General features: G+C 46.2%; 1 protein-coding gene across 1 annotated transcript in view; it reads left to right on the plus strand.

Moving 5' to 3' along the window:
* Nucleotides 1-3,705: 3,705 nt before the first annotated feature.
* Nucleotides 3,706-22,562, plus strand: part of JPH3 (junctophilin 3) — a 130,868-nt gene continuing 112,011 nt past the window's right edge. Inside the window, 2 exon segments of the mRNA XM_038754474.1 lie at nt 3,706-3,870; nt 4,422-5,038. Of these exon segments, the coding sequence (XP_038610402.1) occupies nt 4,657-5,038 (382 nt within the window). The 5' untranslated portion in view covers nt 3,706-3,870; nt 4,422-4,656.

A 22,562-nucleotide genomic window follows, 5' to 3' on the forward strand; every position in this document is an offset into this window, starting at 1 on the left:
GGTCTCCATGATTTTACTTTATCTTTTTAACATTGGACAGAGGGATGCTCAGGAAAAATAATTCCATGACAGTATTCAATTTTATGTTGCTAATAAAGGACTTTAGTCATGTGCAGGGTTAGATTAGCATATTTTGGACACATAATCAGGAGGACTAATTCTCTGGAGAAGACACTAATGCTAGGAAAAGTCCAGGGAGAACGTGGAGAGGCAGAGCAGCCGCTAGACGGATAGAAACCATAACAATGATAACGGAAGAACCGCTAGAAAGGTTATGGACTACGGCAGAAGACAGGACATTCTGGAGAAAATATATCCATAGGGTCACTATAATCAGAAATGACTTGGCAGCATTTGATAATAATAATAATAGGATTTCTTTGTGTGAAATAACATAACCCCTTGATTTCTTCACATTCCTCATCAGCTTTTTGGGGATTTTTTGGTATTTGTTAAACACTTATTATGTGCTAGGTACTGTACTAAGCACCGGGGGTAGATACAAGTTAATCAGGTTGGACACAGTCCCTGTCCCACACGGGGCTCACATTCTTAATCCCCATTTTTCAGATGAGGTAACTGAAGCCCAGGAAAGTTAAGTGACTTGCCCAAGGTGACACAGCAGACAAGTGGAAGAGCTGGGATGAGAACCCAGGTCTTTCTGACTCCCAGTTCCATGCTCTACCCATTACGCCGCACTGCTTCTCTCCTAGCTCTTGGTGGATTTTACAAAGTGGGGCATAATCATCCGAGTGTCAGTTTGGGTTTGTGCTTTTGGGGCACGGCAACTTCTGAATGACTGTCTCTAAAACTTTCAGTGATGCGTGTGGCTTGTTGAGTTGGAAGAATTTCCAAAGGATTGGAAATATTTTCTATAACCACCATCCAGATATCTTGCTGCATTCTTCAGCACAACTGAATAGAATAAATTGATGACTATGGCTACCCCATAGCCTTCTTTTACTCGATCGGCAATGCGGAATAGAACAGCCAGGACATAACCAACTTTGAAATGACGAGTTATGCCATCATGGAACAATCTCAGAATCTTGGTGAACTCTTTGAAGCAGCCAAATTCACAGAGTAATTTCCAGAGCCCTGATCTGCTCATGGTGTTGAATGCTGAGGCAAGGGCTTTGAAAACTGAATAGAGGTTTTAGTATAATTTTTTTTAATGGTATTTGTTAAGCACTTGCTATGTTCCAGGCACTGTACTAAGCACTGGGGTAGATACAAGCAAATCAGGATGGACATAGTCCCCATGCAGCATAAGGTTCACAGTCTCAATCCCTATTTTACGCATAAGGTAACTGAGGCCCAGAGAAGTGAAGTGCTTTGCCCAAGATCACCCAGTGGACAAGCTGCAGGGCCAGCATTTGGACCCAGGTCCGTCTGACTCCCAGCCCACGCTGTAGCTATGGGGCCATGCTTGCTTCTCACAATTCCAGGTACTTCTATATTTGACACGCAGAGATCATGCTTGCTGTACCACAACTGAGGTCTGAAGTCTGACTGTGATCCCAGGATCACTCCGTCGGTGATATTTTTCAGAACTGATCCAGAAGGACGCTAGCTAGGATCTTGCTCGAATAAAGAACAGTGAGTTGCTACAACAGTTACCACAGGTCCAAGAGCTGTGATTTGCCCTTTAAATTACCTCCAGATCCTATTTAAATCATTTAACTTCCTTAGTCCTTCATTCCCTCATCTGTGATATTTAATTCAGTGCAACGATCCATTTGGCCAGTTAAATTTATTTACCATGGTTCCCTTCAACTGACTCCCACTGACTCTTGGATGGATACGGCATTTTTCTTCTTGTTCACCCAGTGGCATCATAACCCTTGTGTTACTTTTGAGACACACTGTCTTGAGTCTATTTTGTACTTCAAAGAGAAAGCTCTACTGAAGTTTGAGGAAGTACAAAGGATAGTGCGCATGGATTGTCCAGTATCAAATTAGTCAAAAAGAAAACAAAAGTGTGCACAAGTTCACTCGCTTATTTAATCTTAAGTTTTTCAATGTGTATCAGATGCAAAACACATTTTAAAATGAATCAATATATTATTTAATTCATACTGCCTTGAGTGCAGTTGGGTAGGACTTTCATTTTGGGTAGGAGTCTAGGTAAATGTTTTGGGCTGTCTCATTAAAATCAATAATTACTTCATACACTTCTCTATTTCCAAGCTGAAAACTGGCTCAGTCAGTGTACTGGAATAATCCATTATTTTGAGGAGGGTAGATTCATTCATTCATTCATTCAATAGTATTTATTGAGCACTTACTGTGTGTAGAGCACCGTACTAAGCGCTTGGGAAGCACAAGTCGGCAACACATAGAGACGGTCCCTACCCAACAATGGGCTCACGGTCTAGAAGGGGGAGACAAGACAACAAAACAAAACATGTAGAAAAAAAACCGTCAGAACAAATAGAATTAAAGCTATATGCACATTATTAACAAAATAAATAGAATAGTAAATATGTACAAGTAAGATAAATAGAGTAATAAAGCTGCACAAATATATACAAGTGCTGTGGGGAAGGGAAGGAGGCAGGGTGGGGGGGATGGGGAGGAGGAGAGGAAACAAGGGGTTCAGTCTGGGAAGGCCTCCTGGACAAGACCAAGCTCTCTGGATTGTAGTTTACACACGCAATAAGGACCAGAGATCTTCAGTGGTAATCGACTCAGAATGAGGAATGATAAGGGCAAGTTGCTTGCAAGAGGCAAATGACTCCTTGTGCTGAGCTGAGAAGACAACTTAAAAAAAAATCCTTTTGCTCATCTTGCCCTTACTAGAATTAATAGAGATCTGATCATCCTTTCATTTGTGCAGTACACTGCACCAGTTTCCATGTGGTAATCGCAACTATTTTGGGGGAGAATTCTGGTTTTCTCTGGGGCTTTTGATCCAGGAAATCAATTTTAAATTGGCCCCAGGATGCTCTCCTCTAGGAATCGTGCAAAACATATTTGGGGGTATGAAAAAGAAAAGAAAAGAAAAGAACACCTCGATTGTACACTGTGTTCTTTTTCCAACATTCTCCAGTGAGGCTACCTGTTGTTCACTCTCGAAGGCCGAACGACAGGAAAATCATGCCGAACTGTTGGATTTTCACTCCTTTTCTCCCAACGATGATTATCCAACAGATCCCTCTTAAGGAATGGTGCATATAACTGAAGCTGTTCAGTAGGATGCAGTTGACGGACAGCTTTTCTTTCATGGAAAGTCACCTGTGGTACCTCGATGATGGACAATTCAGCTGTCTCCTAAGCAGGCGGTGTCAGTCTGTAAATAAGTCTATGGAAGGTGAACTAAATGGAAGTGTGGCACCCAGGGCAGGATGGAGATGGGGACGGGGAGGGAGGGAAGGATTTGGGGGTGTCTGCGTCTGTGTGAAATCTTCTGGTCTCCCCTTATAAAGGGGAAACCCGCCTCCTATGTCCAGACTTTCCAGCCTACCATTATCAGATACATTGTCCTGAAGGCTCGCCCTGTGGCCTGTTTGTTGGCGTCTCCAAGGAGGTGGTGGAGATCTCTGTTTCCAAGCGTGCCACCTTTACGCAGTTCCTGCCTCTTTAAATTGAAGCCGAAAGAAGGGGGGCAGAGAGCGCTCGGGACTGATGCGCCCTCCTCCTCAATAGGCAAGATCCCAAACCTTAGGAAGGCAGGGAAAGGACAGAGCGGAGGGCTTCCATTCCAGGCAGGCCAGAGAGGACTCTTCCCCCTCCCTCCTTCCCCATCCCTTCCTGGTCCTCCTGTCCCTCCCCTTTCCCCTCCCCAGCCGGGACCCGCCTGATCCAAGGACCGGAGCCTGCCTCGGGACCGGTTTTCCCCTCCATCCCTTGAACAGCACCGGGAGAGAGGTTTGCGGCTGGGGCCGGGAAATGGGATCCCATCCGACCCCCAGCCCTGTAGGGTGAGGGGGCGGCCCAGGGGGCCTGTATGCGTGTGTGTGTGCGAGCCAGGGTGCGTGAGAGGCGAGGCTAGGGAGAGGTAAAGGCACAGACACTGCATTGCTGCTGATGCACGAATCTCCTGCAAACTCAGCTCCCAATATGCAGCTCAGCCCTCGCTCGGGCAGGGACCTGCAGGCCTCCAGCTGCAGGTGGAGGCCCGCGCGGTGGGCTTGAGGCCTGTTTTTGGGGGGGCGTCCTCTTCCTCCCCCCCTCCACTTTTTGGGGGGTTGTTTATTTTTTTTTTGGTGGGGGTTGTTTGCTTATTTTTTTCCCCCCCTCCCTCTCTCCCCTGGCTGAAGCCGGCCCCGGGGATTTGCAGCCACTCTCCCAGAGAATTAATGAGGATGACGGTTTTGGGGGGGGCTCTGCCCGGGCCGGTTTTGAGGCGGAGCCGTTTGCACCAAAAGCTGTAGCTGCCGCTGTCTCCCCCTCCCCTCCCCTTCCCCCCTCCGATACAGTATCAACAGCACGAAAGGAGGAATCACGCCGAGAATAAATAATCGCCAGCAATTGACTTAAATCCCATCGGAACAGCCGCCAACGGATCGCCCTTCTTCTCCTCTATTTTTTTTGGGGGGGGTGGTGGGGGGGGAGAGACAAAAAAACACCTCCGGTGGGCCTGTCGCTAGCCATCGATCGATTGCTTTTTTTTTTTTTCCACATTTGGGGGGATTTGCAAACCGAGTTACATGCATGTCCAGTGGGGGAAGGTTTAATTTTGATGATGGAGGGTCCTACTGCGGAGGCTGGGAGGACGGCAAGGCTCACGGCCATGGCATCTGCACCGGCCCCAAGGGGCAAGGGGAATACACGGGCTCCTGGAGTCACGGCTTCGAGGTGCTGGGCGTCTACACCTGGCCCAGCGGCAACACCTACCAGGGCACCTGGGCGCAGGGCAAGCGCCACGGCATCGGCCTGGAGAGTAAGGGCAAGTGGCTGTACAAGGGCGAGTGGACCCACGGATTTAAGGGACGCTACGGGGTCCGCGAGTGCGCGGCCAACGGGGCCAAGTACGAAGGCACCTGGAGCAATGGACTGCAGGATGGTTACGGGACCGAGACCTACTCTGACGGGGGTAAGGACCCCCCTCCCCCTTCCCCGACGGGGCCTGCGAGCCGGAGGGGGGCAGGGGAGGGACCCAAAGAGCAGGGGGGCTCGGGGAGGCTCCAGCTCCCTAGTCTCCTCCGCTTAGGATCGCCTGTTGCCACTCGCAGGTTGGCACCGCCTTCCCGCTGCCACCCTCAGGTTGGCACCTCTTTCCCGCTGCCACCCTCAGGTTGGTACCTCCTTCCCGCTGCCATCCTCAGGTTGGCATCTCCTTCCTGCTGCCGTCCTCAGGTTGGCACTCCTTCCTGCTGCCATCCTCAGGTTGGCATTCCTTCCCGCTGCCATCCTCAGGTTGGCACCTCCTTCCTGCTGCCACCCTCAGGTTCTTCCCACTGCCATCCTCAGGTTGGCATCTCCTTCCTGCTGCCATCCTCAGGTTAGCACTCCTTCCTGCTGCCATCCTCAGTTTGGCATTCCTTCCTGCTGCCATCCTCAGGTTGGCATTCCTTCCTGCTGCCATCCTCAGGTTGGCACCTCCTTCCTGCTGCCACCCTCAGGTTGGCACCTCCTTCCAGCTGCCACCATCAGGTTGACAGCTCCTTCCTGCTGCCACCCTCAGGTTGGCACCTCCTTCCTGCTTCCATCCTCAGGTTGGCACCTCCTTCCTGCTTCCATCCTCAGGTTGGCACACCCTTCCTGCTGCCACCCTCAGGTTGACACCTCCTTCCTGCTGCCATCCTCAGGTTGGCACCTCCTTCCTGTCCTCTGTGCCTGTGGCAGCAAGGGGGGCAATTGAGAAAGACTCTACAGTGTGGCTCAGTAGAAGGAGCCCGGGCTTGGGAGTCAGAGGTCATGGGTTCTAATCCCGGCTCCGCCACTTTGTCAGCTGTGTGACTTTGGGCAAGTCACTTGACTTCTCTGGGCCTCAGTTCCCTCATCTGTAAAATGGGGATGAAGACTGTGAGCCCCATGTGGGACAACCTGATTACCTTGCATCCCCCCCCAGGGCTTAGAACAGTGCTTGGCACATAGTAAGCGCTTAACAAATACCATCATTATTATTATTATTATTCTAGTGGTAGCCCAGCCTTGTGGCTACAGGTTGCCCCATAGGGGAGAGGGTCTTGGGGGACCAGGCCAGAGGAGGCTCCTCAGGAAGGGCAAGAGAGAGAGAGAGAGAGAGAGAGTGTGTGTGTGTGTGTGTGTGTGTGTGTGTGTGTGTGTGTGTGTTTGTGTGTGCGTAAGGGACTGTGGAGGGTAGGGGGGACGCCCCCAATTGAGACGGAAGACTAGGCCAGGTGAAGAGGTGCCCACCACACCACCACCTCACCACTGCTGGGCTCTCCCAAGGAACCAAGTAGATGCCCAGGGCAGTGCCAAGCATCCCTCACCTTAGCTATGGCAACTCCTCTGGGTTGCATCTCAGCCCGAGGGCCTTTCAGAGGTGTAGCTCTCCTCTTGCACACATGGGTCTCTGGGCACACACGCTCTAGGGAATATATAAATCTAGGTATACAGAGAGAGGCCCTGGGCTGAAATTTCCTGCTTTGTGGCAATTTAGAGGGGCCCGCTCAATCTACTCCGAGTCCCCCGGATCTGTAGATAACCCAAGTTATTGTAATGACAGTTGTGAGTGTTAAGGAAAAAAAAATCAAATAAACTTCTAGGATATTAACAAGCAATCTCACAGCATCAAAACAAGCAGGTCTGGAGCCAGGCTGTTTAGGAGGAACAGCTCACCCTTTGACACAGGTGTTCACCTCACTTTTAATATTAGCTCTGGTGATCTTTTCGTAGCTCGACTCTGAGATGCTTGTTTCATCAAGGAGCTGGAAGTCAGAAGCCAGAGCCAACCTCCTTACCGTCTGGGAGCTTTTTTCATATGTGTGTCTGATGTACGTCTTTGCTCCTTTGTATAACCCTGTGTCCTGAAGACTCTAATTTTCTTGGTCAGTAATAAAAGAGATGTGTTAAATTTTGGTCCTTCTTGGAAACCGGGGACCAAACAGACCTCCTTCCAAGGTGTGTTTCCACCCTCCTATCTAATAAGACAAGCCGAGTTAGAGGTGGTTGCTTTTCCTTAAAGGAGCAGTTCTCTTTTGCAAGTGTGGGTGTCTGGAAAATAGAAATCTGCAGATATCTGAGTTTCCTCTTGCTGAAGAAAAAAATACATACAAAGAGAACAGGTCTGTACTCCCTGCTTTAGCCTCTTTTCTATCTGGGTGACGAAGAGAGCTTTAAACACGGTTCAACATTGATCTACCAAGGTGAATTTGGGCCAGAAAGTAATTATTGTTTTGGCTTATGCAACCAAATGGCAGGGGCAGGTTCATTACTAAACAAAAAGGATTCTGGTGCAGTTCATGATATAATATTCCTGTCTATCAAAACCCCAGATTTTCTGCATCCTCACGCCTTTTTCTCATTTTCCTACAGGGAGGGGAGAACACCTCCTTGACGATGGAATTTTGAGGCAAGGCAGATGCCAGGCAGTTAGAAAACGGGGTTGGCTTCGTGTTTGGGGTGGCCATGGGAGCAGATGCATGTGGATATAGAAAGCGAACAGCAGGCACTTCCCAGTTGGCATGTGCCCTGTGCCGAGGGAAGAGTTGTAACATGCCAAACAGTAGTTTAAAGAGCCCCGTGGGGACGGTGGCCCAATCAAGAAGCTGCCAAACCTTGCCCCAGTGGTTTCAGAATCAGCATAAGCCAGCAAATCCCAGGAACCTACCAGAAAGGCAGCCTCCCACTAGTCCTTTCTTGGGCCAGCCTTGGGGCTGGAGAACAAGTTCAAGACCCCTTGACTCTGTGAGATGATTTATTACCAGTCTCCCTAAGTAGCCACAGGAGCTAATTAGGCAAGGGAGGAATAAAAAGTACTTGGGACTGACCAGGTGTTTTCCAAAATATAAAATGTGGAAATAAGGAACTTTTACTTCTGGGATATGCTCTTTACATTGTTCCTTCTCATGCTTCTCTGCACCCCTGGATACTGTACTTGGTCATGGCCGGAACTGGCTAGAAATACTTGTCCCTTTTCAGATTTGTCGGAAAGGAAACACGGCAGCGAACAGATGTAGGACCCCTCTGACAGGGCAGCTGTTCTTGACTTGGCATCATCGTGGCTCCATGGCAGTAAATCTAATTGAACCTCTTGCCCTTGGAGAGATAATTAAGTCCAGATGTATGGTCAGCTGTATGGATGGAGGGCAATGTCCTCTGTCTCTCATTAGGAAGGAGGTGGCTATTGAAAATTATGTGCGCCACAGCAGTCCATCAGTGCTATCAGCTCCATCTCTTTGGGAGCACATTAGGCCCATCGTGCTATAATCTGCCAGAAATTCACACTTGCCATCAAAGATAAACAACGGTCCCTTGAATCTTTTTAGAAAAATCAACTGGTGGTAAATAATGGGTCATACATTGGTGTGGAGAAAGCATAGCCCTAATGAATTAATGGCCTTGAATCTAATCCTACTTTTCTTTGTGCATTAGATTAAAAAAAATCAGCAAAGCATCAGCAAAGCCTCAGAACTCTAGCACTGCTACCAGTGCTGACTTGGGAAAACAGAATTTTTCATGAATAATGCACAAACGGCAAATGTATTCTACATTTAGCCGGAATCAGTATGGAATCCATTTAAACTGAGTTATTTTCTGACAACCTCTCCTCCCTCAACTTCCTCTCCTCCTTTTTCCCCCTCCCCTTAATTTCCCCAAGGTACCCATGGATTTCTCTTTGGTGTAATCACAGGGTCTCCAACACAGGCCAGACTCAGTGCCCCACTGGTGGATAGATATACTTCCCCGAACATCTGCCAAGCACACACACTGACACAGATATACACACCTGACAGACCCATGAACCCACTGAGGCAAAAACTCTCCTGTCTCAGAACTCCGTATCTCTTGCCCACTTGACTCCTAGTCTCCTTTCTCACGAGCAGTCTTCCAGTAGGAAGGCACCTTCCATTAGGCTACTCTTACCCACTCTCTGCTCAAGCAAAAATACACTGTCCTCTCCCACCCTCTGTGAATTTCACGCTCTCCTCTCAGAAAATACTTCTTCCATGATTCTCTGCACGCAGAACCCCCAAGTTCTTCAGTTACCCCCATAAATAAATTCACCCACACCATGAAAATGTGAGTCATCTCACACACACCCCTCCCCCTCCTCCACACATGCCCATATACATCTCTCCCTGATACACATATTCCATACCCAGTCCCGGATTACTCATCCCACACACATCACACACGCCCACGCTCAAAATTCAGATATATTTCATGTGCAAATGAGCATGCGCATACACACACACACACACACATCTGCTCTACAAAGACAGTTTCAATGCTGCCCATCAAAACAAAGCCATGTATTTCCAATCCTGACATACGCACCTTAAATTCTCCCCATTTTCCTTCACACAGGTATCTGACCCTTGCGGAAACACATCTCGATAAACATGCCCCTCCCTTTCACGGTCAGGATTATTCCTGTAAGTGAATGAATAGATACGCATCACCTGTCCTTGAAGAAATCTCAAGATAACCATTTTTGATAAGTGTATGGACTGTTAATGTTCTCTCTTTCAAATCACATCACAGGTCTGTGGTGGCAGGGCAGTCCGAGCCGAAGCATTAAGGCATTTAATTCAGAAGCAAAAGTTAGGATGGCACAGTTCGTGCAAAACAGAAATTATGCCTTTATTAATTCACATTAAATGTAAGAAAGTAGAAATACCCAGCAATTGGAGATAAAAGCAACGTCTAAAATATTCCCTTTTCAGCCATTGAATAAAAAAGACTCACTAAAATGAACAAAGGAAATATCTCCTTCCTTGTTGGCAATTCTAACTGAAAAAAGTGTTCCTGAATAACAAGTCCCCTTACTCCCAAATCGACTCTGAAGCAATTGATTCGGCTTTGTATGAGGAAATCTCAGCTACATTGGTGGAATTCCAATCGCAGTGGCACCGTCTTAAAATAGGTCAGTGACATGGTAGAGACGAGCCCTCGCTGACATTAAACCTGAGCCTAGGCCATCCTCAGAATCCACAGCTCCATCATATGTGCCTCCCATTTTCCTCAGGACCCTGGAGAGCATCTACCGAATCAATTTTCTCCCCCTCCGCGGTGGACCTGACTCTCTTTTGCCTTCGTCCTTAGGCCAACCCCCTCAATCCGGTCCCGCCTTAAAGGCAAACAAAGAAACTCTACGGCAGACAGCCTGGACTTGGAGCTGAATTCAGCAAGGGCTCTTGAGCTAGAGTGGCTCTCCTGCTTCAAGAAACACCTCTTAATGTGCCCTTCAGTCATTTGGGGTATTTTTATCTTATCAGTTGCACTGGGATCTATATTAAGGAAACTTCAGGGAGTCACAGCTTCAGTGAAGGAATGCTTCTGGGAAAAACACAGCTAACTCTAGGCGGGTTCGTATTGCCCGTATCTACTTTGAATTTAGGCCAATTTTGGCCTTTAGATGTATGTGTGGCTCATTCCCTTGGACTATAATAAGAGCAGCGCTAAATGTGGACATGGGCCTGATATGTTTTGTCCTGCCCCCTCCCCTTCACCTACATTTGCTTAAAAAGCATAGAAGGTTGATTATCTAAGGATCTGTTGTTCAAATAGGCACTAGCATGGATAATCCAAAAAAAGTCTAAATACATTTGGGCCTGGGTCTTCCTGAGAGAGCCAAACCCTATTTTGTTCAGTTATCCATACCTTCGATCATCTGAATTTACTTCAGAGCACCCCAGGGAACTCTGGACTTTCCAGAGATACACTGTGGTCTTTGAGGGACCTATCCCGATTTCAAAACTCGGGGCAGAGGGGGGCTCCCAAACTGGGAATTTTCCTAATCCGGCCCGGATTCTCCTGGGAAGATCTGCAGTTTTCTCTCCTGAGACTATTCCAATCCCCTGGCAAGTTCAGGGTACCCCAAACACCTCAGAGCTCAAAGACACCACCTGGTTATTTCCTAGTTATGTGGCCTTGCGTTGGCCCAATTGGTAGGTGGAGCAGGAGGAGCAAAAACACAGTGCTTTCCTGGGATAGCTGGTGGTTCTTGCCACCAAGTGGATTTATACCAAGGTGGGGGAGAGCTGTAGGGATTCTGCTGATCCCTAGGAGGGGAATGTTGCCGAGCCCCCAGAAGCTCTCTAGGGAGAATAATCTCAATGTGGACAACTTAAGTTGTCCTTAAGTTGTCCTTAAGTTGTCCTTTTGCCCTTAACCTAAGGGCAAAACTTAAGGAATTTGCCCTTAGGACTCCCAGTTCAGTAATAATAATAATAATATTTGTTAAGCGTTTACTCTGTGCAAACAACTGTTCTTAGCGCTGGGGAGGTTACAAGGTGGTCAGGTTGTCCCTCAGGGGGCTCACAGTCTTAATCCCCATTTTACAGATGAGGGAACTGATGCCCAGGGAAGTTAAGTGACTTGCCCAAAGTCACACAGCTGACAGTTGGTGGCACCGAGAATTGAACCCATGACCTCTGACTCCAAAGCCCGGGCTCTTTCCACTGAGCCATGCTGCTTCTCAAAAGACTTCTCACTCTTCTAAAGAATGAAAGAGTTCTTTTGGGGCTTCCTGGTCATCTTATTTAATTGTCACTTAAAAATTATTTCTACAAAGTGATGGGTATTTGCTGATTCTTTGCAGGAAATAGGCAGGTGATACCTAATAATGCAAATGGCACATGACAATAACAGAAATATGAATATAATCATGATTACATAAATTCACTGAGCCCCCATGAGGCTAATAGCAAAGTACTTGGTACTAAAATCTGTAAACAGATCAGAAATGTCCATCCCATGTCCTTCCTTATCTTCTCCTTGCTGTTGCCTATCGTGTGATTTCAGGCAAGAGCAGTAGGTATGATCTGCCTCTCAAGCTATATTCTGAATTGCTAAGGGACTTTATGCCAGCTGTTTCATCATTCGGTGCCTAGGTTCTCCCATGGGCCAAGTGGAATGGATTTTAATAAACACCGACCTCACAGCAATTCTACAAGAAATAGACTGTAGTTAATGCTGTGTGTGCCTCGGGTCCGGAACATTGTAAGTGCTAAATAAATATGATACCTAATGAGATACTAAAAACTGAGCTCCCTAGCAGAAACACAGTTTTTAAGTACCCATTAGGCAATGCTATAGCATATAGTATGAATCAATCCTGTACTCTTCTTCCTCTGGATCTGGAATCTGGTGGATTCTAGAGTTCAGGAGTCAAACTTGGTCTGGGTCTTTGTAGGCTCTTATGAAAGAAAAGGATTAGGAGCTTACAGATTTCCACTTGAAAGGTTTCACTGTGAGATCAAAAAAGTGGAAGCCATGAGCTGTCAAGAGGGAAGAAAGCCTAGTTTAGCTCACTAGGATCTACAGCCATCCAACATTGTGATGGAAAATAACAGAAAAGCCGGTATAAGAAGAGTTACTCGCTGTATACTTTTCATACAGTGGTAGTGACAGTGATAGGAAAGTGTTATCAAGCGCTAGTGTCATTCAGAAAAAAAATGCACATAGAATGGCATTGTTTACAAATGCCGTTTATCATCATGGTTAGAGATGTAGCATCTGAGGGAAAAGATAAGGTTGTTAGATACAACATCCCTAATAATAATGATGGCATTTGTTAAGCGCTTACTATGTGCAAAGCACTGTTCTAAGCACTGGGCACTGAGAGTGGATATAAGGAAGGCAATTATCACATTATTTCTCCAAGTGTCCATTGGTGCTTTGTCAGGGACAGAATTCTGGGATGAATAAGCCACTGAATTGAGCCAGCGTTGCATTTCTTATGATCTTACTCCATTTTTGTATTAAAGTAGTCTATCTGAATCCTTATTAACAGGTCTGTTGACATATTTTATGGTTTGTATTGAAACCAGTGCTGATGATTGTTTGTGATTTGCAAGTCTATCTCTAGCGCACTTACCATGCATGATTAGGAGTTAACTGCACAGTCCTGCTGCAGCACTTCCATAAAAGCAGGGAAACAAGGGAGAAAGTTAAAAGAAGTGAGAAGTTGTTAGGTATCACTCCTGTTTGGAATGCAGTGAATTAAAGGAGCTCTCGATGAAACTGAGTGGTGGTCAAAACTGATGCTGGTTGCTTTGATGGTTTTCTTTGGAAGGATGATGATGCTGATGATGTGTGTGTGTGTGTGTGTGTGTGTGTGTGTGAGTGAGTTTATATGTATATTACTGTGCAGAGTTCCCCACATTTGGCCTTTTTGATCTGTACCTTCAGAGGCCTAGTGCAGGTAATCAATCAATCATATTTATTGAGTGCTGACTGTGTGCAGAGCATTATACTATGCATTGAGGAGCATATAGTATAATAGAGTTGATAGACACGTTTCCTACCCATAGCAAGTTCACAATCTAGAGGGGGAGGTAGATACCTCAGTCTGATGGAAGCAAGTTAGCAACAACCCCTTCCTTCCTCCTTCCATCTAAATCTGTTATCTGAAGAGGCTGCCAGAGGGAGAATTCTGAGATATTCCTTACTTATGGAGTCACTTGTCTGAAAGAAATTGTCCAGAGTATTTCTGATACCTGGTAATAACTGCTTACCATTCACTCAGTAGACCTCAGGCTGTAGATACTTTAAAGAATACAAGCTGTCCTCATGAGCTCTTGGACTCCTTCATCCCCACCGAGACTTTGAGCCCATTTTGTGTTTTTGTTTATGTTGTGTTTTAATGTTTCATCCCTTCCTGTGTGTCTGTCTCCAATCCCTTTTCCTCACTTAAACGCTTAGATTCTGAGCACTTGAGGAACAGGGACTATGACTAATTCCTACCTGTGTATTCTCTCCCAGGGCTTAGTACAGTACTTTGCACATAGTAAACTAAATAAATGTAATTACTACTACTATTATTATTATTACTAAACTCTTCAGGATTTGTAAATCTGGACCTGGAGTTCTTTTTCTTCAACTTGAAAAGCAAAAGCAGTGGTGTTTGCTTGGGTAAGAGAGAGAGTGTGTGTGTGTGTGTGTGTGTGTGTGTGTGTGTGTGTGTGTGTGTGTGTGTGTGTGCATGCACACATGCCCATATGAATGTGCACATTTTAATTCATTATGTTTGGGGATGTGCTTGGGTGTGTTTTCTTTTTAAGGGACAAGGAAATGGGAAATATCCACCAAGTTGTAAACTCAATGAGGGCAGAGATTGTGTCAACCAACTATTATATTATACTACCCCAAGCACTTAGTATAGTACTCTAAACATAGTAAGTGCTCAAAAAATACTTTTGATTAATTGGTTGAAGCGAAGGATTAAAGAAAATTATGATCAACCCATTGCACTGCATTCCAAGAAGGCAAATCCAGAAATACTTAAAAGGAAATATACAGGCCCCTAACTCTGCAAGTTTTTCATGCAGTAGAGCACCAAGGATCCGAACTAACTGGAGCTGAAGCTAGTTCGAAAAAAACAAGAACAAAATAGTCCGCTAAAGTAGCTGTTTGGGCCATTTTTGCAGGGGCCCATTGGGACTGTGGGGAGCTGGCAAAACAAAAAAATATGGCTGCTTTTTGAGAGAGGGGCACACCATTGCATCTGGTATTAGCATCTTTTTCAATTCATCCAAATAGGCTGTGGTCCTGGGAACCCACTGACTTGAAGACTGGTGTATGGCTAACCAGCACCCCACTGTTCTCACCACCACCTTATATTTTCCTCTCTATTTGACCGTTTCACAGCAAAGGTGAAGAAATTGCTTTCTATTACCAGATTGCAGCATAAATATGCTGGAGCCACAACTAAGGAGTTTCTAGAGGTGTGCCTGCTAATTTTAGTGTGGGTTACTGAGTAGAGCACAGGACTGGGAATCTGAAGATGGGGACACATTTTCTGAATGAAATTGGATAAGCTGGCTCACTTTGGCCTCAGTTGTATGAAAGGGGAAGACAGAAACCCATCTCCATCATATCTCCCAGAAATGTTACAGAGGTTAGTTGGATAATTCCCCTTCAAGTGCTAGGGAAAGGCAAGGTGCTATTGTCTGTGACATTTCCTCTCTCTGAAGATTGCCCATTTTGTGGTTGCAAGGCTTCATTCAGACAGGTTTGTTTCTGAAGACGGCTAAGTCCAGCGGTCCAAAGAGAATATATATTTATGGCTTCAACTGTGACAAAAAAAAACTAACATCATGGGCTCTGGAGCTGGAACCTGGGGTATTGCAATACCTGGGAAAAGTTAACAACTCAAAAGTCTCTTAGTATATTGATATAATCAAAAACCAGGCACTCATGAATGTTTGAACAAATGTTTTTTTCAGAACTAGCTTTAAAAGAAGCAAAATACCTACCCCAGCGCTTAGTATAGTGCCTGGCACACAGTATGTGCGTAACAGATACCATATAAAAAACAAAACAAATAACCTTGGGCTCAGCCAGTGGGGTTTGGTTGCTGGCAGGTTCTGGATGATGTTTATTGTGGTCCAGTGTCCTAACAAGGTGGCAGGAGACCTGGGGCTGGACAAAGGGGATGACTCGTGCTTTAGCTGAAGAGAAATAATATAAAAAAAAAAATAGCTGGTGCCCCAAGCCCTTGGTGCATGTGTGTACACACACAGACACACACAAACATCCCTCTTGGATACTGGAGAGGTGGACTTTTCCCTTGCCTTTCATTGGCTGTTCTTCCCTTACTGGGCAAGAGACAGAAAAAAATTTCAAAGGAGCCTCTGTCCCCCACCTAATCATCTGCCCTGAGAGTGGGTTTCTTCCTGCAGCCTGCAGGAGCCGGTTTGGGCGGCAACCGAGGCTAGAGCTGCAGGGACTGTTTCTCATGTGGAGATAAAAATAAAAATAATGATGGCATTTATTAAGCGCTTACTATGTGCAAATCAATCAATCAATCAATCATATTTATTGAGCACTTACTGTGTGCAGAGCACTGTACTAAGCACTTGGGAAGTACACGTTGGCAACATATAGAGACGGTCCCTACCCAACAGTGGGCTCACAGTCTAGAAGGGGGAGACAGAGAACAAAATATATTAACAAAATAAAATAAATAGAATAGATATGTACAAGTAAAATAAATAAATAGAGTAATAGATACGTACAAACATATATACAGGTGCTGTGGGGAAGGGAAGGAGGTAAGGCGGGGGCGATGGAGAAGGAGAGGAGGGGGAGAGGAAGGGAAGGCCTAGGAAGGCCTCCTGGAGGAGGTGAGCTCTCAGTAGGGCCCTGAAGGGAGGAAGAGAGCTAGCTTGGCGGATGGGCAGAGGAAGGGCATTCCAGGCCCGGGGGATGACGTGGGCCGGGGGGCGATGGCGGGACAGGCGAGAACAAGGCCCAGTGAGGAGATTAGCGGCAGAGGAGCGGAGGGTGCGGGCTTGGCTGGAGAAGGACAGAAGGGAGGTGAGGTAGGAGGGGGTAAGGTGATGGAGAGCCCTGAAGCCGAGGGTGAAGAGTTTCTGCCTGATGCGTAGGTTGATTGGTAGCCACTGGAGATTTTTGAGGAGGGGAGTAACATGCCCAGAGCGTTTCTGGACAAAGACAATCTGGGCAGCGGCGTGAAGTATGGATTGAAGTGGGGAGAGACAGGAGGATGGGAGATCAGAGAGGTGGCTGATACAGTAACTGTTAAAGCACTGTTCTAAGCGCTGGGGAGGTTACAAGGTGATCAGGTTGTCCCAAGGGGGGCTCACAGTCTTAATCCCCATTTTACAGATGAGGTAACCGAGACACAGAGAAGTTAAGTGACTTGCCCAAAGTCACACAACTGACAATTGGTGGAGCCAGGATTTGAACCCATGACCTCTGACTCCAAAGCCCGTGCTCTTGCCACTGAGCCATGCTGCTTCTGTAATGGAGATAATAATAATAATAATAATGACATTTATTAAGCACTTACTATGTGCAAAGCCCTGTTCTAAGTGCTGGATGGAGTCACAGTTTGGGTCGTGCAGGGACTAAAGGGACTACTTGGACTCAAGGTCCATAGGCGCTCCAGGTAACCAAGCAGGGATGTCTAGGGACCACCCCATCCCTCTTCCCTTTCTCTGCTTGTCCCTCCCACCTCTGCAGAAAGCCCTCTTTGATTGCCTCCTCCTTGGCATCACCCAGCCCCACCCTAAGCATTCCCCAGCCCCACCTCAGTGGATAAGACGTGGCCTAGCGGGCAGAGCACGAGCCTGGGGGTCAGAAGGACCTGGGTTCTAATTCCGGCTCCACCACTTGTCTGCTGTATGATCTTGGGCTTGTCTGTGCCTCAGTTATTTCATCTGTACAATGGAGATTAAGACAGTGAGCCCTATGTGGGACAGGGACTGTGTCCAGCCTGATTACCTTGTATCTACTCCAGCGCTTAGTACAGTGCTTGGCACATTCATTCATTCATTCATTCAATCGTATTTATTAACCGCTTACTGTATGCAGAGCTCTGTACTAAGCACTTGGGAAGTACAAGCCGGGAACATATAGAGACGGTCCCTACCCAACAACGGGCTCACAGTCGAGAAATAGTAAGTGCTTAACAAATACTACAGTTATTATTGTTAATATGGTGGCTAGGTTTGGGATGATGGAGGGGGAGGAGGGGAGCAGCCGTGGGCTTGTTACCCGAGCAGCTGGGCAAATGGCCAGGCGGCGGCAGAGGAGCGGGTCCGAATGGCACAATCTGGCACTCCTCAAACAGCACTTCTTCCTGTCTACCTCCCTCCACTAAGATGAATCCCTGCACGTCTTCCATTCCGTACCTGCGCCTTGCAGTATCCCTATTGGATCAGGGTAAAGTCTGGCATAGCCATGGCTCGGCTCAGCGTCTGAATAATTCATACCGAAAATGCCCATTCCAGCTCCTATGTTTATTCTAGAACCCTGTTCCAGTGAGTTCTGGATTACTTTCACCACTGGGCTCCCAGGATCCAGAGTGTAGAATACAAACCTGCCAGGAAAGAAGTCTAAAACTCTCCACTGTATTTACCAGGGTGGGTTCCTCATTCTTCTCTTTGTCTCTGAATCCTCACACGTCAACCTCTGGTTTGAAGGGATTCAGAGTCCCAGAGCTGCTTCCTCAGCTGGCAAAGAAGGTGAGTTTCTCCCTCCCTCCTCTCTCTGGGCTCCACGCCTGCTGCTAAAATGCTGCCAATCCCCTGCTACAGAAGCCGAGACCCGAACTCGGCTCTTCTATCCAGTGGCTTGGAGGAAGCAGGTGGGCAGGCAGGCAGGCTGCCCCTCTGGTGCCAACTGGGCTGAACCTCAGAGCAGGCCCCACCCTCAATGAGTGTGAACCCCTGGTCCCTGAGACTTCATAGTTCCCCTCCTGGGAGAATTCAGACCGATTCCCATTGGAGTTTTGTTTGACTTGTTTTTTTGTGGTATTTGTTAAGCTCTTACTATATGCCAGGCGCTGTGCTAAATGCAGGGGTAAACACAAGCTAATCAGTAGGTTTAATACGGCCTTTCCCTCTCAGGCCATATTTGGAGCCTGGCAGAAAATGAAGGCCTCTGGGGAATGAGAAACAATAAACTAAGTGATATTTGTATTCAATTTTCTGGCTGGAACTGACCTGGCCTGGCCTTCCTCGAGGAGTTCACACCTTGAGGCCTGGACCAGTCTGAAAGATCCAGTCCAGAGAAGCCCCAAAAGCCTCAGTGGGGTGAGGCTTGGGGCTGGGACCCACGATTAATGGACCAAGATCCAGACACCCAGAATAGAGGAAACCATCCATTCTCTTCAATTCCATTTCCCTGGGATGCAACTATCAGAGAGAAAATTTTCCTCATTGAGAAGATTGTTCATGCACACTGACCTCTGTGATCTGAGGAGAAGCAGGTGGTTCCAGTGGGAGCAGTGAGGAGTCTGTAAAAGTTTCCTTTCATCAGTAATATCCTGCGGGGTGCTATTGGCGATATTGTTGGTTTATTGGTTTTGCAGTATTATCATGTTCTCGCTTAGGTGTCTATCCTCAGTTCCCCCTTTTAGATTATAAGCCTCCTGTGTGTGAGGAATAATAATAATAATGGCATTTATTAAGCGCTTACTATGTGCAAAGCAGGAATCATATGGGAATCCTGATCCTTTCACTATTTGACAGGGTTTGTCTACAGGGCTCATAGCAAAGAACAAAATAAGGGCCCAACAGACTTGATTATCTTGTATCTACCCCAGTGCTAAGTACAGTGCTCAACACATACTAAATGCTTAATAAATACCATTATGATGGTGATGGCAATGATGCAGCGTGGCTCAGTGGAAAGAGCACGGGCTTTGGAGTCAGAGGTCATGGGTTCAAATTCCAGCTCCGCCAATTGTCAGCTTTGTGACTTTGGGCAAGACACTTAACTTCTCTGTGCTTCAGTTACCTCATCTGTAAAATGGGGATTAAGACTATGAGCCTCCTGTGGGACAACCTGATCAACTTGTAACCTCCCCAGCACTTAGAACAGTGCTTTGCACATAGTAAGTGCTTAATAAATATCATTATTACCTATAATATTGCTAACCAAGGTTAGAGTTACCATGGTAAATCCATTATCCTAGGCAATTTAGGCATTTAGGCAATTTAGGTGATTGCCTAAATGAGAGGCCACCTAATCACACAACTCTCCACTTGAAAGGGATCTTAAGTCTCCTCTGGTCTTGTCCCCTGCCTCCAGGCAGGTGAATACTTAAACCACCCTGAATGGTTGGATGTCAGTTCTTTTACAGAGATTTCTAGGGATAGAGGTCCCAAAACCTCCTCAGTTACCAGAACAGTACAAATCAGACTTAATATTTGACTGAACTCTCTCACTGAAATTTTACTGTGATGCTATAAACCCCACCTCCTATAGGACATGTAGTCATACAATTATCTGGTGGTAATGACTTCCAGAATTTATGACACTGTCTTAAAGCCTGAGAGTCTCAGATCTTCTTCCACCTTCCACCTTCTCCTTGTTCTCTTCTTTCTCCTCCTCCTTTTCCTTCTTCTACTTCTCTTCCTCTTCCTTCTCTCCTCCTTTAGCATCTGCATTCTTGGGGGGAGTGTTTTAGGTGATCCTAAGAGGTTAAGTGCATTCTCCAGCTCTAGACTGTGAGCCCGTTATGGGCAGGGATTGTCTCTCATTGCTGTATTGTACTTTCTGAGTGCTTAGCACAGCGCTCTGCATATAGTAAGTGCTCAATAAATATGATTGAATGAAAGAATTGTCCTTTAGCAAGCAACCCGCATACATGTTACCATAATTACAGCTGCCGCTGCCTCAGTGATAATCAGAACTTGCTTGAACAAAATCTTTGGAAAGTGATATCTGTGATGTCTGCTGATTGTGTCAAAATTCAAAGCAATCCCAGACTCAATCAGGTTCAGCATTTAGACCCACCTAATTATGGTCATTAGCGTTCTTTAATGAGTGAACCACCAAAGTTACAGGGAAAGGATTGAAGAGCTTGCTTGGATTAATTAACAGGCTGTTCCTTCCATTTATAAGGTATAATTCATTCCATTCAGTTTTTAATGGAGACCAGTTTGGACTAGTAGAAAGTCTTCTAAAGTCCTAAGTGAGGAGGGGCAGTTCATTTTTAGTGAGGCTTCTTTCTGACAAGGTTAGAAGATAGAAATCTGCCAAGATCAAAGAATGAATCCCATGGACAACCCTTCCTTCTCCCCCTCCACTTGACTTTGAAGTCTGCCACTCTCATTTCTCATGCAATTCTTTTTTTTTTCCCCAAGCACATGGTGGCACATGAAGGAGGAGACATATGAGTAAGGATCCATTACCCTAAGAGTTTTCCCAACTGTGTGAAGTAGCCCTGGATCAGAGATTCAGTGGTGCACTATCAATGGGTCCATTTTGCCTCGGCTTCCACTGGCTTTCTCCTCCCTTCTCCTCCACATTCTCAAACTTCATTCAATCTATTTAGTTTAGCTTAGTTTTAAAATGAATTAGGCAGTAGGACTTCTGTTCCCTCCCTTGGGTGACTCTTCCACAGACCAATGCACTTTCTCATTAAATGGGCCTACAATTTGCCCTAGTTAAAAGAGGCATTAAACAGGCATTATCCTGGACTGCAGCCTATCCACGCTTACCCATCTTAAAATTTGGCCCCGGTGTCCATTGTTTGTAAGATTAGAAAAAGTATTTTCTAAGAGTTTACTTTAGCATTCTGCCCACTTGGAGGGGCACAAATGTTGATTATAATAACTGTTGTCTTTGTTAAGCACTTGCTATGTGCCAAGCACTGTTCTAAGCACTGGGGTGTAGATCAGACACAGTCTGGGTCCCACATGGGGCTCACATTCTAAGTAGAAGGGGGAACAGGTATTTCATCTTCATTTTTCAGGTGAGGAGTGAGGCACAGAGAAGTTAAGTGACCTGCGCAATGTCACACAGCAGGAAAAAGATGGTGAGGCAAGGCCAGGAGTGCACATTAGAAGAGGTACTGCCACTGATTTGGCTGTAATGCCAAGTCCTGGCCATTGTAGCAAATTAGATCCTCTGGCTCCCTCCTAAGCAAACTGGAAATTTGAGGGTGTGGAAGGGAGGGGAAAGGATTGATTGGATCCAGACCACTGTTCTAACCCTAGCTGGGACTTGGGACTGACAAGGTCTCTGGGGATCTGGGGAGCCAGGGCTTACTAAAGGTCCAGTTCCTACTAGAATGACATGAATGCTAAGGTCCCATGGTTAAGGATGATGTTGATGATGATCAAGATAAGAATAATAATGCTAATGATGGTATATGTTAACTGCTTACTCTGCTCCAAGCACTGTTCTAAGTGGTGGGGTAAAGACAAGATAATCAGGTCAGATACAGCCCCTGTCCTACATTGGACTGACAGGCTAAGAGAAAAGGAGTACAAGGAACCGTCTCTATTTGTTGCCGATTTGTACTTCCCAAGTGCTCTGCACACAGTAAGTGCTCAATAAATATGATTGAATGAATAATAGTACTAATTTTACAGATGAGAAAACTGAAGCCCAGAGAAGTTAGGTAAATTGTTCAAGGTCACACAGCTTGTAAGTGGCAGAGCTAGGATTAGAACCCAGGTCCTCTGATTCCCAGGCTTGTGTTCTTTCCACTAGGCCACACTGCTTCTCGGGAGTTCTCTGACATGGGCAAATGGCCCCCTCATTTTTTCATTTAATAGTATTTATTGAGCACTTACTGTGTGCAGAGCACTGTACTAAGCGCTTGGGAAGTACAAACCCCTCCCCCAGAAGGTAGTATTCCTGAATGAGAAATCCTTCCTTTTGCCTCAGCTTCTTTCAGAGAGAAGTCATTGAGAGGAGGGAAGAGAGCCCCCTTCCCCGGTTCTGGTTCAGAGTGCTCATGAATATGCAGGATGATTCTGCTGTTATCCTTCAACCATTTGGAATGTGGCAGCAGGATTTGCAAGAACTTGTTAATAATGTTTACCAAGCATCAGCTAATTGTGCAGAGGTTATCCTTAGTAATAATGAACTGGGCACAGTATTATCTCACACCTGACAAGGATTTCCATTAACCCTTGACTTCAGTTCAGAGAAGGAACGATTTAATGGTTCTTAAAACCTGATAAACCCCCAGCAGAGGCATTTTAGTGATTTATTAC

Source organism: Tachyglossus aculeatus, chromosome 11, assembly GCF_015852505.1.
Source record: "Tachyglossus aculeatus isolate mTacAcu1 chromosome 11, mTacAcu1.pri, whole genome shotgun sequence".
Taxonomy (NCBI): domain Eukaryota; kingdom Metazoa; phylum Chordata; class Mammalia; order Monotremata; family Tachyglossidae; genus Tachyglossus; species Tachyglossus aculeatus.